The sequence below is a fragment of the Kogia breviceps genome, chromosome 2 (genome assembly GCF_026419965.1).
Source record: "Kogia breviceps isolate mKogBre1 chromosome 2, mKogBre1 haplotype 1, whole genome shotgun sequence".
Lineage (NCBI taxonomy): Eukaryota > Metazoa > Chordata > Mammalia > Artiodactyla > Physeteridae > Kogia > Kogia breviceps.
Window position 1 is genome coordinate 130,200,054 of NC_081311.1, and position 19,351 is coordinate 130,219,404.

The 19,351-nt window shown below is 36.7% G+C and overlaps 1 protein-coding gene across 3 annotated transcripts in view; it reads right to left on the reverse strand.

Moving 5' to 3' along the window:
• LOC131751492 (CD302 antigen) overlaps positions 1-19,351 on the reverse strand; it is a 131,302-nt gene that overhangs the window by 59,022 nt on the left and 52,929 nt on the right. For all 3 annotated transcript variants that reach the window (XM_059055351.2, XM_059055354.2, XM_067026153.1), the window contains exons 21-27: positions 18,735-18,874; positions 16,419-16,524; positions 16,035-16,195; positions 10,022-10,151; positions 6,976-7,202; positions 2,237-2,402; positions 583-750 (exon numbers count right to left, since the gene is read on the reverse strand). In XM_059055351.2, coding sequence (XP_058911334.1) covers positions 583-750; positions 2,237-2,402; positions 6,976-7,202; positions 10,022-10,151; positions 16,035-16,195; positions 16,419-16,524; positions 18,735-18,874 — 1,098 coding nt within the window. The remainder of the gene's footprint in view (positions 1-582; positions 751-2,236; positions 2,403-6,975; positions 7,203-10,021; positions 10,152-16,034; positions 16,196-16,418; positions 16,525-18,734; positions 18,875-19,351) is intronic.

Below are 19,351 nucleotides of genomic sequence, written 5' to 3' on the forward strand. Positions count from 1 at the left end.
TTCTTTACAGAACATCTCAACAGTAGTGTTCCACAGAACACACTTTGGGGAATAATGGTTTGATATTTTCCATAGGAACTTCCTACAGAGTTGATGGGTCCAGTGTTCAAAAGTCACAACTCCTCGGTGGATCTCACAGGAAATATCTGGAGAGTCCAGAGAGCTGAAAGTATGAAATATGTATTTCTTTTAAGCAGAGCTGCTTCTTTCTGGCTTATCTAAGTTTTCAACCACTCAAACTGACCTATTTTCTCTTTGCCCACAGCCTAACTTGATTTAATATCCAGCTCTCTGCTCTCTAGTGTCATTTCTTTCTCTTTTTAAGTAGAACCCATTTATACATGTAGAGAGACTAGTTCCCTAATGGATGGGTAAAAAAGGAGGTAACTCCTATACTTTCCATTTTAACTAAACACAAATTTTAATACTTTGTAATTGATAATGTAGAAATTAGGAGATGAATATTTTTGAGTTCTAGTTACTAGCGCTAATTAGAAATATTTATTGAATATATTACACTCAGATGAGACTTGCTTTCTAATGAGCATAATGCAACATATAATGGCCATACAACATACTTACTCAGTGTCTGGCATTTAGAATGAACTTCATCTTGTGTTGTCACTATATATCTACTCTTTGTTATCATGAAATTGTAGCAAGAGTTCTGAAATGGTATCCATGGAGTATTTAGAACAGGAGATGGACATTGAACACTGTTAACTGGTTTGACCTCTGTTTCAGTGTCATCTAGAAAAAGAATTAATGGTAAGAATTCTAACTTCAGATATAAATGTTAAATCCTGTTCATCGTAATTAGACTTGATTTGTAGGAAATATTCAGGAAGCCAAGAAATAATAGCCTGGTGATGCTTGTTCTTTTTATGCTCAAATAAAATGTGACCTCTTAACTGGCTTTCTGTAGGAAGGAAATTATTTAATACAATTTTCTTTCCCCTGATGTGGAATGAGTAGAAGAAAGTGGAAAATGAGGTGTTATTAGGTTAAATGCAGTTTCTGTCTTCCTGCATCACCAAACTTCTAATACAAGGGGCCACTTCAGAGAAACTATACAAACATAATAATAGGCACCTAAATATAACTTTGAGAATTCATCTTTAATTTTCTGGTTACTGATATCTTCTCTTAAAAGAACATTTTATGAAATACTTGATGTTCTAAATAAGTTATTGCTTTAACCAAAGCAAACAGAAATAATTTAAAATCTGACATCTAGAAAAATCTGAATTTGGCATTTTTTTTTCATTTTATGAAAAGGCCACAGATTCAAAAAGATGCAAATAGAGATATGCTCTATTCAAAGCCAATCAAACTGATTCAACACATGATAGAGACTATGCAATATTTCTCCCAGCTCACAGCAACCCTCTTTGTGAAGTAGTCTTTTTTCTAACCACAAACCCACAAATGTGGGCCCCTAGAAGCTGTAAAACCACCTTCCTCTGACTGGGCTAGAGACGGCATATCTGACTTAAGCTGAGTCTATCAGATTCTCTCTAATCTATCAGATTCTCTCTTTCAATTCTTTTCAGATTTGAAAAGTGGAATTCAGAGATAGTCAATTCATCTCCAGTTACGGCTAAAATTGAAAGCTGCAGAGCTGCCATGTTTCACCATGTGCAGAGAGAAGCAGGAAGTACATAAAGAGAAGAATGCAGATCCACTGAGAGAAACAGAAAGGAGAGGTGCAAGACAGCATCTCTGGCTTTGAGACCCCCTTTCCTCGGGAGGCTCAGCTCTATTCCCATTTCTGAGGATCTAAATTTCCCTTTTGGCTTAAGCTAGCTAATTAAGTGAGCTAATTACTGTCAGCAACCAAATGAATCTTAACAGTGACTCATAAAAGAAGTTAAGCATTGATGATAAGAATTACAAAAGAATTCCCACAAATGTAAGTTTTCCATAAGAATGTAAACACAAAATGTATGCAAAATGAGGCTAACGAGGAATTAAAACTCAAAGGTCAATTACTATCCTCAGTTGACAAAAATAAAGATAAAACATATCTAAAATAACAAATTAATGACAAAATATTTAACATATAATAATTCTCCTCAAATACAAATTTTCACAACAGATTTTGTTGTAAAAAGGACATGATTATAATTGCTTTATAATTTTAAAACCAGATTTTACAAAACCATTTCCTCAAAATTCCACTACTCATATGAGACTGATAACAATTTAAGAATTAAAATATTTGAAATTAGCATACTTCCTGAATAATAGCAAATAGCGCCTGGTTGATTATTATCGCAGTCAGATGTTTTCCAGAATCCATCAGTGTCTAATACTACACAGTCTTCAAGTTGTTCATTATTTTCAGCCCAGCGACTAAATTGAAGATGTTTCCCATCTGACCAACCAAAGTTGAGTTCATCCTGTATGGAGCAGAAATATATCTTAAGTGGCAATACTTTATGTTATCCCTATTGTATGATTTTGACGCTCGTGGTCGATGTAATAATTTTAAAATTTGTTTTATTTTATTTATTTATTTTTGGCTGTGTTGGGTCTTCGTTGCTACACACGGGCTTTCTCTAGTTGTGGCAAGCTGGGGCTACTCTTCATTGCAGTGCGTGGGCTTCTCATTGCCGTGGCTTCTCTTGTTGTGGAGCATGGGCTCTAGGCACGCAGGCTTCAGTAGTTGTGATGCATGGGCTCAGTAGTTGTGGTGCACGGGCTTAGCTGCTCCGTGGCATGTGGGATCTTCCCTGACCAGACCTTGAACCCGTGTTCCCTGCACTGGCAGGTGGCTTCTTAACCACTGCTCCACCAGGGAAGTCCCCAATCTAATAATTTTTAATTTTATCTTATGTTGAGCACATATTTACACAGCATTTACTACACACCAGGCACTGTTTTAGGTACTCTGCAAATATTATATAATCCTCATAACAACCATACGAGATAGGTACTATTATATCCATTTTACAGATGAGAAAACTGAAGCCATGTAATGTGCACAGTCACATAGAATGTAAACCACAGTGCTGGGATACAAATCCAGGCCATTAGGCCCTGGAGTCCATGGTCTGAACCATTATGCTTTGCTGCCTCACACATAACTGGAACCATTGGTTGTTGGAAATCAGAAAGCTAAAATGGAGTGAGGACCACTGTAAGCTCTGACTAACTTAGAGATAATATGTAGTAGTGGAAAGAACATGGGCTTTAGAGCTAAGCATACCTAGTTTTGAATTCTGGTTCAGTCACTTGTTAGCTTTTGATTGTGGCATTACCTTGCCACTTTTCCATCCCTTCATCTATTAAATGGATGTGACACTTAATCTCATGGGGTTGGAATTAATGGGGTAACGTGTAAGACACATAAGTCAGTGGCTAGCTGGTACACAAGAAGAGCTACATAGACGTCAGCTTCCTTCCTCTTAAGCCTTCAGGCCCTGTGGATCTCACACCACCCTTTTCACACTTGGCTTGGAAGAGAAACTTCCTTATTTACTACATTCCATTGTACGCTAGAAGTCTGTGAACATCTATCTTTACATCCTGACAAGGGCCTGACCACCCACCTGTCTTGAGAGAGGCTTTACAAGGTAGGTGCAGATATGCAGGGGATGGATTATGAAGTACAGGCCTGCCTGAGTTTTCCTGTGGTGCTGCCAGAGCACCAGCCCTTCCACACTGACCCACTGAGCTATGCTTTCCTGAGGCCTGGGGCAATTCTGCATCACTGGTTTATTTGGAACATTGGGCCAAAGGCCACACACAGTCTCACAGTCTCCTTAGTGAACCAAAAATAGCAAATGTGGTCAAACCTCAACACCACCAACTGTTTCATTCAGAATTGTTCTCCACCAGTGCTCCAGCTGTAAACTTATGGCCAGTTAATCTCTAAACCAAGTGGCCTCCAACGTGGCCCTTTGCCCCTGTGATGTTGCCTGTACTGAGTATTACCCTGGATTCCTTCCCCCTTCTTGCACTCCCAACTAACCCAGGTCCCTGGGCCTTTGGAACTTCTGTTCCTTGTAGATAAGTCATCCGACTCCCACCACCTCTTTACTGAACACTAAATCTCTTTTTTAAGACTATAAGTTATCTCTTCACTAAACTCTAGACCTTGACTGATCTTAATTAAAACCTGTCTTTTCTTTCTTTCTTTCTTTTTTTTTTTTTTTTTTGCGGTACGCGGGCCTCTCACTGTCGTGGCCTCTCCCGCTGCGGAGCACAGGCTCCGGACGCGCAGGCTCAGCGGCCATGGCTCACGGGCCCAGCCGCTCCGCGGCACGTGGGATCTTCCCGGAGCGGGGCACGAACCCGTGTCCCCTGCATCGGCAGACGGATTCTCAACCGCTGCGCCACCAGGGAAGCCCCAAAACCTGTCTTTTCTAATAGAATAAGTTCCTTTCAGCGTCCACAAGGGAAGGCTGCTTGTTTTTTTTAGTCTCAGATATCACGGAGCCATGAGAATGAGGTAGTGGGTATTTTTATTTCCTTCAGTCATTTCCTTTGAGGTTTATGCCCTTCTTCTCTGACATTCACTGAGGTCTTGGCCCTTGCTCCTTCCTGATATTTACCAAGGAGGTGTCCCATGCCTTGCTCTGTCCTCCTGATCGTACCACTGACTTAGGGCCGTCTAAGTTCATGTGGATGACTCACCCCGTTCCCAAGCCTTCTTGACTTCCTCTTCTTCTATGGACTTTCACTTCTATGTACTCGAGTGACCTGCTCTCACAGCCACACTCCAGACCTTCTATAACCCAGAACTACTGCACTGCAGACATTGTAAACATGCCTCAGTCCAGACCAACATCATTTCCTGCATGAATGTCTACAAGAAACTCTAACTGGTCTTCTATCTCTGGACTGCTCACTTCCTTCTCCAGCTTCTGCCCAGCATAGTTTTTTCTCAAGTCAAAATCTGATGTTGTTACTACCATGTTTAAAATCTTTCAAAACCTTCCCATTGCTTTCAATGTAAAGTTTTATTTAGTTACACTCTGCCATGTTCCAAAGATTTCAGGCAGCTTATGAAGATACATAAGAAAGAGCTATGTAAAATTTAATATGTTAAAGAGCAAAAGGGAAAAGAAAAACACAGGTGATGACTGAACATAGAGTAAGAAAGAAGACCAAAATCATCAAGTGGGGAAAAAAAATTACAAAACTGTATGATCCAAAGTGTCTTAAAAATAAATACACGTACATAGAAAAATAACTTGAAGGATATATACCAAATATTTAAACCATATTTATCACTAGATACTGGGATTATAGGTGATTCCAATTTTATTCTTTAAATTTATTCTAACTTTATGATTTTTCTCCAGCGACAATATTGCTTTTGTTTAAAAAGGTTTAAGGTGGTTAAAACTAGGAAGCGTAATAACTTAATTACCACCCGCACAAGAGACACAGTGATGGGTTTCACATAATGTCAAACACAACAGAGAAAGGAAGTAAAGCAGTATTATGAAGGAATTGATACTGTGAGGTCTAGGGAAGCAGTTCAAGCTGATAATCTGGCTGGACCTGAGGGTACATTTTTTTTTTTTTTTTTTTTTTTTGCGGTATGCGGGCCTCTCACTGTTGTGGCCTCTCCCTTTGTGGAGCACAGGCTCCGGACGCGCAGGCCCAGCGGCCATGGCTCACGGGCTTAGTTGCTCCGCGGCATGTGGGATCTTCCTGGACCGGGGCACGAACCCGTGTCTCCTGCATCGGCAGGCGGATTCTCAACCACTGCGCCACCAGGGAAGCCCGCGGGGTACATTTTAAAATCCAGAATTTTGGAGAAGCTAGTCTTCAAGCAATTTCTCAATACTGCTTTTTTAATTGAGCTTCTGACAAATGCTGGTGGTAATAAGTCCAAAGTTTGTCAAAGATAATGTTTACTTCTGCGTCTTAAGTTTTAAGTTTTTCATCCATTCTCCAGTTCAGCTTGGGGTTTGCGCAAGGACTTAAATTGTCTTCAATCACATTTTCTCCATGCAGCCCTAAAACCATCTTGGTATACTGAGGGTTAGCCTACCATCTACATAACTCAGGTTTGCTTCATAATGCAATGGACACTTCTTTCCTACTCTCCCAATTACCTTCCCTCCGAGAGTGGATTAGGAATACTGGTTTAGGTGACACTTATCTAACTAGGGCTTTACGGGTCACACACTGCACAGATGCAGAAAGCAAAATTCACGTCACAATCTTTTTAAATAAATGGCACCCCAATCAGTGCACAACGTATGCCGCCTTTTATACCATCCCTATATCTTACCTTTCAATACATCTCTGTGGGCAGAGCATCAACTTATTACATACAAGGCTCAGAAAAGAGGCAAAAATGGCCTACAATGCTGAGAGGAATGCTACAGCTTTATTTTTTAAAAAAGATTCCCTATTAATTACAGCCAAAAGCTTTAGTAGCGTAAATATTCCTGTTTGTGCTACATGCATGTAGTTTAGTGCTGGGAATTAATAGGAGACTAGCATTCTTTGCTGGGCTATGAAATGCATGAGAAGTACCCAAGATCAGGGCTTGAGATGTGGCAAAATGCTATTCTAATCCCTTTGCAGAGTGGCTTAATTTCACTCTGCTGATTCGGAAAGGGATAAAAAGCCCTTTAATAACGTTCACGGGCTTCTGCTCACCCAACCCCATCTGAATTTTTAATTCTTCCCTCCCTCTCTTCTTTTCATTGGCTGAGGAGACATGGAAGCTCCTGATTCCAGCTCCGTCTTCGATTGGAGTAAATAAAAAGAAGTGCTCAGCTACATATGTCCATTAGACATTTTTCTTAAGCTAAACGATTAAAGCACTTGATCTTTCAACAGTGGAAAGATGACTGCTGCTAAAAATTACATACTTCATGAAATTCATTCACTGGAGTAAGATTTTATGATCTCTGGTTTCTTTTAGTCTGATATGAGAGATGCTGTGTGCAATAAAAAATGTCACATTCCGTCACCCAATCCCGGCAGTGGGGACTGAAAACTTACGTCATGACTGGAGAGTCCAATCCATAAAGAAGAGTTATGAAGGACAGCCTGCACAGTCAGGAAGGCCTGCTGGTAAGGGTCTGTGATGCTCACCAGGTGCATGTTTTCTTTCTGGCACTCCTTTAGAGCATCAGTCCAAGTCAGAGTCTTCAGTATTATTTTGTACAGATTATTTTGATACTTCATAGTTTCTGAAGTATTCTGCAAGGTCTGTCTGCTTTCAATTTCTGTGTGTAAAAGAAAAATAAAGCCACAAAAACCACCTACTTGGCAAGTCATAGGACATTTTTTCAAATTTCTCCCTGTAATAATATACTTTAGATATTACTTATCTATTCATTTATTTTAGACTTTGGGTGGGAGAACTAGGTATGTTTTGCTGTATACCTTAGGTAAACTTGTGAACCACAAATTTGTTTTGTTTTCTACAATTAGAACAAAATTCTGATTTAGTTGATCTGATTTAGGAAGGAGAAAAGCTATAAATAAAAGTAAACTGAAATAGGAGAAAAGGTATAAATAAAAGTAGACTACTTCTAATGGCAATAAGTTTACCATTTCAGATTGGTGTCAAATTCTTCCTTTGTTTGAACTGCTTCAACAAGAGGTGTTGGGTGTCCCCTTACCAGTTTTCATCTGGGAGAACCCACGAAAAAATGTATACAACCACCTCTAAGAGGATATATTTGAATTATTCATTTACAGTACTTCTCTGAAAAAGGCAGTTACTAAAAAGAATGAGACAAATGAGCAAAGATTAATTTAGCAAAAAGTTCTTCAGAAGCGCATGGAGTACTCAGAAAACTGTAAGACACTGATGAAAGAAATCAAAGATGAGACAAACAGATGGAGAGATATACCATGTTCTTGGATTAGAAGAATCAATATTGTGAAAATGATCACACTACCCAAAGCAATCTACAGATTCAATGCAATCCCTATCAAATTACCAATGGCATTTTTTACAGAACTAGAACAAAATATCTTAAAATTTGTATGGAGACACAAAAGACCCATAATAGCCAAAGCAGTCTTGAGGGAATAAAACTAAGCTGGAGGAATCAGACTCCCTGACTTCACACTATACCACAAAGCTACAGTCATCAGGACAATATGGTACTGGCACAAAAACAAAAATATAGATCAATAGAACAGGATAGAAAGCCCAGAGATAAACCCACGCACCTAAGGTCAACTAATCTATGACAAAAGAGGCAAGGATACACAATGGAGAAAAGACAGTCTCTTCAAAAAATGGTGCTGGGAAAACTGGACAGCTACATGTGAAAGAATGAAATTAGAACACTCCCTAACACCATACACAAAAATAAACTCAAAATAGATTAGAGACCTAAATGTAAGACCTGACACTATAAAACTCTTAGAGGAAAACAGGCAGAACACTCTATGACATAAATCACAGCAAGATCTTTTTTGACCCACCTCTTAGTGCAATGGAAATAAAAACAAACAAATGGGACCTAATGAAACTTAAAAGCTTTTGTACAGCAAACGAAACTATAAACTAGATGAAAAGACAACTCTTAGAATGGGAGAAAATATTTGCAAATGAATCAATGGACAAAGGATTAATCTCCAAAATATATAAACAGCTCATGCAGCTCAATATTGAAAAAACAAACAACCCAATCAAAAAATGGGCGGAAGACCTAAATAGACATTTCTCCAAAGAAAACATAGAGATGGCCAAGGGGCATATGAAAAGCTGCTCAACATCACTAATTATCAGAGAAATGCAAATCAAAACTACGACGAGGTATCACCTCACACAGGTCAGAATGGTCATCATCAGAAAATCTACAAACAACAAATGCTGGAGAGGGTGTGGAGAAAAGGGAACCCTCTTGCACTGTTGGTAGGAATGTAAATTGATACAGCCACTGTGGAGAACAGTACGGAGTTTCCTTAAAAAACTAAAAATAGAATTACCATATGACCCAGCAATCCCACTACTGGGCATATACCCTGAAAAAACCATAATTCAAAAAGAGGCATGTACCACAATGTTCACTGCAGCACTACTTACAAGAGCCAGGCCATGGAAGCAACCTAAATGCCCATCGACAGACGAATGGATAAAGAATATGTGGTACATATATACAATGGAATATTATTCAGCCATAAAAAGGAATGAAACTGGGTCATTTGTAGAGACATGGGTGGACCTAGAGACTGTCATACAGAGTGATGTAAGTCAGAAAAAGAAAAACAAATATCGTATATTAATGCATACATGTGGAATCTAGAAAAATGGTACAGATGAAGTGGTTTGCAAGGCAGAAACAGAGACACAGATGTATAGAACAAACATATGAATTGGGAGATTGGGATTGACATAGATACACTAATATGTATAAAATAGATAACTAATAAGGACCTGCTGTATAAAAAAAAAAAACAAACCCAGAAGCACACGGATTGCTACTTGAAGTTCTCATTACATGGCAAAGGTTTTTTTTTTTAATCATTTGTTTAAAAACTTACTGTGACCAATGAAAACGATTCAATACCTTTAAAAAAATATCTTTTTGAAAATATAGATGATTCCTACTTTTAAGTACACATTTTACTTTTATTTGGATTATAGGAGGGCATAGACAGTGATCCATTTATAATGCTTCACATCCTTTTTTTTTTGAGTGCTAAATTTAACCGTGATTGTTTATACTGAACTCAGTTAAAAACATTTTTTTTCTCCTCCTTTCCTCATGACAGTAAAATCTGAAAAATTCCAGAGTAGAGAGGAGAACAAAATGCAACCATAATTTACTGTCATTAGACAACACCGATCAACAAATTCCACTGGATACTTAATTATGATATTTAATTATGGCAATGATCTTGAAAAAAAATCACATTCTATTTGAGCTAATTTGACTCACTGAGCAGTATGGATTTAGTCATGCTAAAATTTTAAGGAAGCTGTATGATTACAAATTATTAATTTATAAGATTTTTCTGTGAAAAAGTACTGTACATATCTAACAGCATAAAGTACCATAGTTATCTAAATAATAATCTATACCTGAATATTTCTGACAGAGAGACAGAGTATGGTGTTCACTGCAGGAAGTAAAATTCCACGTCCCAGTAAAAGGTGACTTTTGGAGGTTAAGCATTAGAGCACAGTGGTAGGACAGCTCTTCATCAAAAATCTAAACAAAAAGGCAAATATGTATAAGCAATCATGAAACTAACAGTCTGAAGATCCCAGCAAGGGAACTTTATATTCCAAATTGGATTTTTCTTCCTGTAAAAAAATCCATTAAGGAGCTGACCATGAAATCACTAAGAAAATCCTGATAAACTTTTTTTTTTTAACATCTTTATTGGAGCATAGTTGCTTTACAATGGTGTGTTAGTTTCTGCTTTATAACAAAGTGAATCAGTTATACATATACATATGTTTCTATATCACTTCCCTCTTGCGTCTCCCTCCCTCCCACCCTCCCTATCCCACTGCTCTAGGTGGTCACAAACCACCGAGCTGATCTCTCTGTGCTATTCGGCTGCTTCCCACTAGCTATCCATTTTATGTTTGGTAGTGTATATATGTCCATGCCACTCTCTCATTTTGTCACAGCTTACCCTTCCCCCTCCCCATATCCTCAAGTCCATTCTCTAGTAGGCCTGTGTCTTCTGATAAACTTTCAAAACATGGGAAAAGGCAATTAACTTTAGAAATTATAGAACAAAATAGTGGCAATATTGATGAATATATCTTCAAAACAGATAAAGAGGGCTTCCCTGGTGGCGCAGTGGTTGAGAATCCGCCTGCCAATGCAGGGGACACGGGTTCGTGCCCCGGTCTGGGAAGATCCCACATGCCGCGGAGCGGCTGGGCCCGTGAGCCATGGCCACTGAGCCTGTGCTCCGCAATGGGAGAGGCCACCAACAGTGTGAGGCCCTCATACCGGGGGGGAAAAAAAAAAACAAACAAAAAAAACAGATAAGAAAAACTGTTAGAAGACAAATACACAATTATAATAATATTTAACACTCTGCTCTCCTTGACATTGCAAGTAAGCAAAAAAGTAATGACTGTTAATTCAACTTATTAGATGTTTATAAACTTTTTATAATGACAAATGGTGTACCACACAATAGAGAACTCACCTTTGATCCTATACTTGTCACTATAAAACATCCATAAACAAAAGTATCTATCTAGATTTCATTCTCTGACCATAAATCAATAACATTAGACATGGAAATTTATTCAAAGTATATTGTCCCTATACTTTTCTGTATGTTTGAAACATATCACACTCAGAAAAATAAGAAAAGTAAGCGTATCCCAGGAGCTACAAAAGTTTTAAAAAAACTGCACACTCACATGCTATTCAATAAACATTAAAACAAAAATGAAAAATTATAGGAAAGACTAATATGAGAAATATTACAAGAGATACAAGTAAAACTTTATGTGAAGGCTAACAGGTATTATTAAATGCATTCTGATTTTTAAAGGAAAGATGAACTAAGAATTCAATATGAGATTAGAAAATCAGCAAAAATATAACTCCAAGAACAACAGGATAGAAAAATGTAGTAGTATTTGTATATCTCAAGCAATAGGAGTAGGTGGTGGAGAAAGGGGAGGAAAAAAAACAGTAACATACACTAGTTTTTGTAAAAATCTAAATAAGAAAAAGTAAAAACGATTAAAATAAGACATGGAGATTTTAAAAGATAATAGCAGACACGACTTTATTCTAATACATTTGAATATCTACATGAAATAGACAACTTCCTTGAAAAATACAAATTAGCATAACTGTTATAAGGAAAAGTAGAAACACTAAAATGTACCAGTAACTTTAGAGGAAATTGAAAATTAATAATAATGCTCATTTTAAAAACTATATGTCAGGTACTGTGCTTATAAGCTTTAAATGAAATATTTTATGCAATCCTCACATTGTGTTGTAGGAACAACAGTATCAGAACTTACAGATGAAAAAATGAGACTTAAGAAAAGTTAAGTGAACTTCCTAAGGCATACGAAATGGCTGAACGGAATTCAAACTCAATCTGACTCCAGAGTTTAGCCCTCACCTACTACACCAAATCCCTTTAGTATTAAACAATGATCTCTGAACAGGGTTCTAATATCACATGGTTTTGTATACAGTTCCTTCAAACTTTCAGGGAAAGATAATTCCCCAGACTGAGTCATAATTTCAAAACACAAAGGCAGAAAACTACCGAGTTCATCTTATGAAGCTGACATGATCAGAAAAAAAAGACATAAAAAAATTAACTCTATGAACAGAGATGAAAACATTCCCAAATAAAATTCTAACAAATCTAATTCAGTAGTAAAATAATAACCCACTCTCAGCAACTAGATTTTATGATAAGGAGATAAAAATGGTTTACTATAACATCTATTAATGTATTATACTACATGTCCATAGGCCTAATGGGAAAAACTGTATGACAATTTCAATAGATGGTGAAAACAAGTTTTAGAAAATCCACTACTTATTCTTGAACAAAAATTCTAAATAAATGATATACCTTAAACAAAAAGTCCACATCAAATATAATAATGAAAGTCTGCAGATATTCCCATTATAGTCTAGATCAAGTCTAGGATGTTATTTATTACTCCTGGTATTTACCATGGTTCTGGAAGTCCTACCACATGTAGTGAAGCATGAATGGTTATTTGCAAATTATGATTATCTAATTAGAAAACCCAAGAAAATCTATTGAAAAACTGAGAAGTAATAAGAGCTTTTAGTAAGATGGATGCCTATGAAATAAATATACAAAAATACCCAAATAATAGATTTCCTACATATCAGTAAGACAGTTTTAAAAAGTTGCCATTCTCAATGGCAAAAAGAAAGAGAACTTCTCTAAAAACTTCACTGAGGAATTTAAAAGGAAGACTTGAATCAATGGAGAGATATGTTACACCATATTCTTGAGGGAAAATTAATAAAAAGATGTCAATTCTTCCTAAAATGTTGTCAAATTCTTACCAGAAGTTTTCTATTTAATTGTTTAGATTGGAAATTAACTAAATAATTCTAGTTTGTCTTGAGGAATAGACAAAAACAGCTAAAAATATTTTTAAAAGACATACAATAAAGGATAACTAATCCTATTATATTTTTTGAAATATGGCAACATTATAGTATTTAGATCAGTGTGGGAGCTATACAAGAATATGTCTCATACACACACACACATACATACACATGTACACTTCACATATGATAAAAAAGGCATTCTATATTGATTTTAACAGACGGAAGTATATGCAACAAATGATGCTAGACAATTGGCCAGGATTAGGGAAAAGGATTAAGTAACCATTGACAACATATGCCACATACCATGGATGTATCATACTGTCAGAACAAAAAAGCAAGCTATAAAACAAAATGAAGAAAATAAAGGCATTCATTTAACTAACATTTACATGAGGGACTTTCTAACCTAAAAGCAATGGAAGGAAAAAAAGAAATAGAGTTGAACACATACCAAAAAAATCAAAACTTATTTCTGTAATATTTTTGGTATTAGACCTAAAGAAAAAAATAACCTGTGAAAATATCTGCAATAAATGCAAGAAACACAGGGTTAGCACACTTAATATTTACATAGTCATAAAATCAATAAGAAATACATGAAGGCGTTGATAAATTGTCAAAGAATAAGAAATTCACATTGGATGAAATTCAAATGATATGTTTTCATTAGAAATCAGAGCAATATAAATGAAAATATGATATCATTTAAACTACCAAATTAGCAATAATTTTTAAAAGATAATTCTCCTTAGAGCATTGTAGTAGAGGCAATGCAGTAGAAAAGCTAAGAATGCTGGCTCTGCAGACTTGGATTTAAATGCCGACCCTGTACGCATACCCTGCATGATTTCTGGCAATTTACATGACTCTCTCTGTTTGTCTCCACATTTCTAAGATAGGAGAGGAGTACAGACTGTTTCACATCTATTGTGCAGATTAAATGAAATAATGCATGTGATGCATTAGCAGAGTGTCTGACACATATTAGCTGCTCAATAAATGTTGGAAATTATTAATACACTGGTATGAATAGAAAAGTAATCACAATATATTGCTGACAAAAATATAAACTCATAAAACTTTCTGGAAACCAATTTGGTAACCAGAGTTTTACAACTACTTATATTTTTTGATCTGGCTATATCACTTCCTAAATCTATCTTAGGGAGGTAACCTGAAATATATAGCAAAGATTACGCATGAAGATGTTAATTGCAGCACTATTTAGGATTATGCAAAACTGGAAACAGCCAAAATACCCAGCATTATTTAGGTAAATGATGGTATATCTATCAAGAAATATTGTGCAACCATCAAAATGCTTATCAAGCACATTAATGGCATAAGAAACTACTTATGATATAATACTAAGTGAGAAAAGTAGATACAATAGTATATATACTATGATCTTATCTATGTCAAGAAGACGATGTACAGAAAGGCCCTAGAAGAAAAATGCTGAAATATTCATTGTGATTTCCTAGATCAGGATTCAAATATGGTTTGAGACTTATTTAGTAGGTCATGAAATCAGTTCAGTGGATCTTGATTCTTATTTGTGATAATGAAACAGAATAGGATAGAACACAGAGAATAGGTTGACTAGACTTGACTAGATCAAACTAGAGTAGAACAGAGTAGAAAAGAAAGAAATATAAGCTCTAAGGGTAAGTATTATTTCCTGAAACTTTTATTTCAATTCAATATTATATTTATATCTATGTGCTGAATGGTAATTTAAATTTATTTCTTACTATGGGTCATGAGTTAAAAGTTTAAAAGCTACCAGCCTAAGTATAAGCAGGATAAGGGTTGATATTTTTCTTTATTTTGTTTACTCTTCTATAACTTCCAAATGTTCTACAATAACCAAGCTTTATTTTGATATTTACTTTGTACATAATTACACATATTGCAGAGTTCCCTTTGCCACCAACGTCAACCTTGAGCAAAGTTCCATTGCATCAGGAATATCAGCTGATGTTGCCTAGGATGTACTTTTGGAATTCAACTTTAAGGTTAATCTCTTTTTTTTTTTTTTTTTTTGCGGTATGCGGGCCTCTCACTGTTGTGGCCTCTCCCGTTGCGGAGCACAGGCTCCGGACGCACAGGCCCAGCAGCCATGGCTCACGGGCCCAGCCGCTCCGCGGCATGTGGGATCTTCCCGGACCAGGGCACGAACCCGTGTCTCCTGCATCGGCAGGCGGATTCTCAACCACTGCGCCACCAGGGAAGCCCTTAAGGTTAATCTCTTAATCTTTGCCTTTTGTGCAAAAGGTGGTTTGTATCCAGTAAATAAGGAAGACAGAAGCAGTGGGCAGCAATATCATGGTACAGGGTAACTACTGTTAATATAATGCCTTCTTCCATTCTTTACATTTAGCTTCTTTACATTTAGATCTTAGGGAAAAATGATCACTTACCACTGATTTTGTACTTTTTAACCTCAGGAGACTGAGGCTGACAGCTCCAATTTCCAAGATGATAAGTAAAGCATTTATATTAGCTTTTATTTGCAACTCACTATTGATGGTTTTACATGGTTATGAAATAAATGCTATGGAATCTGATACTACTATGAAAAACTAGGGCATCTACATGAAGGGTGGGGAAGCTCTGTCGTTATTCTTCTTGTGACAGCATTATTGATATAATTCATAGATGGTATAATTCATTCATTTAAAGCATATATTCTATAGTTTTTCATATATTCACAGAGTTGTGCAACCATCACCCCTAATCAATTTTAGAACATTTTCACCACCCCAGAAAGAAATCCCATATGCTTTAGGCCATCACCACCAATCCTTCTAGCCTCTTAGCCTCTGGCAACCAGTAATCTACTTTCTATCTTTATAGATTTGCCTATTTGGACGTTTCATATGAATCGACTCACAAAATAGGCCCTTGTTCTTAATCCAACAATTTGTGGAAGACTCAGGTATTTCAGAGAGCTACAGCTTATTGATTAAAAAAAAAAAAAAACCTTACATTTGTTGGTATTCTCAGCCTCCGACCAACCAATAATGGGTGAAAGTTACTGTATGTCAGCTCTCTGTTATCCATCCATTTGTTCATCTTTTCATAGGCAGTCCAGCGCAAACCAATCCATAAAGTAGCTTCCATATCCGGAAGCAAGGATGTAATAAAATCTGTCAGAAAGAATTAAAAAAAAATTTGACTTATTCAAATTAAAGATATACTAAAAATGTCAATGAATAGCTCTTGTTTATCTAACTACCAGGATAATCTTTCACCTACTCTGTAAAAAGTAATTTAATAAGATTCTTTGTATGTGTTCATTCCCCACAGCCTCCCAACACAAACATGGCCTCCAGATCAGAATAAAACATGTTTATGAAACAATTCTGCTACCTTGCTCTCTCTGGCTCAGCACTGACGGAAGGGTTCCACCATAGGTATGACAAGCATCGCTGGCTTCAGAAAATGTGAGAGACTTAGGTTTGATCCTTAAAAAGCACTGCAAACAAAGAACACATATGAAGTATAAGATTCCACACACGGGAAAGCTCACATAGGAAGAAAATGCCTCATCTTTTAGAAGGCTGCTAATTTTCTGTTTGTGAGATATAGACACATTAAAAGTAGTACCAAAAGAATGCAGATCTACACTCTTTTTTTTTTTTTGAAAGATTTATTTATTATTTATTTTATTTCTTATTTTTGGCTGCGTCAGGTCTTAGTTGCGGCACGCGGGCTCTTTGTTGCGGCACTCAGGCTTCTCTCTAGTTGTGGTGCGCGGGCTCCAGGGCACATGGGCTCTGTAGTTTGTGGCACATGGGCTCTAGCTGAGGCACGCAAGCTCAGCAGTTGTGGCACGTGGGCTCAGTTGCCCCCGTGGCATGTGGGATCTTAGTTCCCTGACAAGGGGAGTGAATCCATGTCACCTGCATCGTAAGGTGGATTCTTAACCACTGGACCACCAGAGAAGTCCCAAGAATGCAACTCTACACTTAATTTAAGCAACTGAAGAGTAGTCCTTGAGCTACTTTAAAAAAAAAATCTCCCATTTATTGAGTGCTTCCTTGTGTTAAAACACTTTGCACAGTATCATCTCATTTAATTCTCACAATAAATGGGAAAACTGAGGCATAAGGACATTAAGTAACTTTACCCATAAGTGAAATAGCCAGAGCATGGTATAGTCAGCATTTAGACTCTGCTCCATTTGGTTTCAAATACGTATTCTCCATCATTACCTTATATTAAAAAAAACCCACATTTTTAAAGAAATCATCCCCCTGTCTCTTGACAGGATATTTTAATGGGGTGAAGGGGATTAAGAGATACAAACTAACAGTTATAAAATAAATAAGTCACAGGGATGTAATGCATAGCAAAGGGAATATAGTCAGTAATTTTATAATAACTTTGTATGGTATATAATCTATAGAAATATCAGATCACTACGTTGTACACCTGAAACTAATATAATATTTTCATTCAACTATATTTCAATAAAAACAAACAAAAAACCATAAATTTACATCAACTATGTAAATTAATCTAGTACTTTGGGGGAAAAAAGATTGTCCAAATTTTAAAAAGTCAAAATATACCCTTAATATTTTAACTTTACTACAGATGCTTTCAGCTATCAGACACAGCTCTTCCTTTTTCTTCTTCTTTTTTTAAAAAATATTTATTTGTTTATTTGGTTGTGCCGCATGCATGTGGGATCTAGTTCCCTGAATAGGGATCGAACCCAGGCCCCCTGCATTGGGAACGCAGAGTCTTATCCACTGTGCCATCAGGGAAGTCCCCCTCTTTCTTCTTGATATTATGATCATGTTAGTGTGGAATAGCATGTCCCAAATTGTGTTCCTTGAAACATGCTATAAAATGTTTTTTTTTTTTTTCAGCCTCCTTACAGACTGGAATGGCCAGAGAAATATAAAGTCATTGGGTGGCTTCTAGAAAAGATTCTAGAGATAACACCCTGAACTTGAGCTTGGAAGCCATAAGTTAAGGATGGCAGAGCAGAAAGACAAAGGAAGCCTGGTTTTGAAGACCACAGAGCTTTCATACCAACCCCAGCCTGCTTATCTTCCAACTTCTTTTATCTGAGAGAATAAATGTTTTAGCATACTATAGTAATCTCTCTTTTTAGCAGCCAAATGCATTTCCTAAGACATACATACACCAATATGAATTGTGCATCTCAAGGAAGCAAATATAGAATGTGGCATTTCCCAAAGCTATTTAATCATAAACACTGCTCTGGAAGCAACATCAATGATTAACATTTTGTTAGCAGATGTGTATATTCCCAAAAAGTAGTTTGGGAAATGCTGGTCTAATTTGATTGGTAAATGCTGCTTGGATGTTTTCCTTAAGGGGGAAAATTTATCAGCCAGAAATTAAGCCAGTTTCCTACATGCCAAAGAGATAGTCCTGACTAGTCAATATATTACTATTCACTGAAAGATCAACTTTGGCAGTTTAAGTGTCAGTAGCAACAGAATAGAAACACGGTACTCTGAAAGACCTGTAGGCATGTTTAACTTGAGAGTTAACTTGGTTTCTGAAAATGTAGAGAATCAGGTGAGATACTGAAATATGCAGAGTCTATCTTAGTGAAGTTACTTGGTGGGATGCCATTCTGCCACAGGCCATATAACCACCATGAAAGCAATCATCATTTGCACAGCATAGCAAGTGTCTTTTTACCTTATTCTGAAAAGTAATCCAATCTCCAGAGCACTGTATTTTAGCGGCAGAATCTGGACTATATTTCTCTAATGAAGATACATTGTATTTTTCACAGACGAAGGGCAACTTGGTATTACAGTCTGCTGGTTTACTTAAGTCTGAGAAATGAAAAGCAGGATTACTGTGGTGAAAATTTTCCATTCAGCACATTTTAAAACCATCCAGTAGTGAAGAAAGTCTCTTTAAATCAATCTTTCCCAAATGGTTAAAATATATTCCTTTTCTTCCCTAGCTATTTTTTTCTTCTATTATTATTACTCATATCAGTAAGTTGTAGCATACCAATATTGCCTATAAAAATGCACACACTTGGTACACACACAGTTACCATAGTTCCTGATGGCAGGAAATAAGAGTTGAAGAGGCTAAAGAGGGGAAAGGGGACCTAAACTATACTTTAGAACTGCTGCCTGTTCATCTTTGTGAATTTGTCTATATCCTTATTGGTTATGAAAGTGGTAAGCTTATTTCTAAGTAACTGCTTTAGGATAAAGGAAGTCAAAATATTCACAGTGAAAAGCACCTTTATTTGCATTTGGAACTCGATCTATTGTCATCAGCAATAAATCAGAATA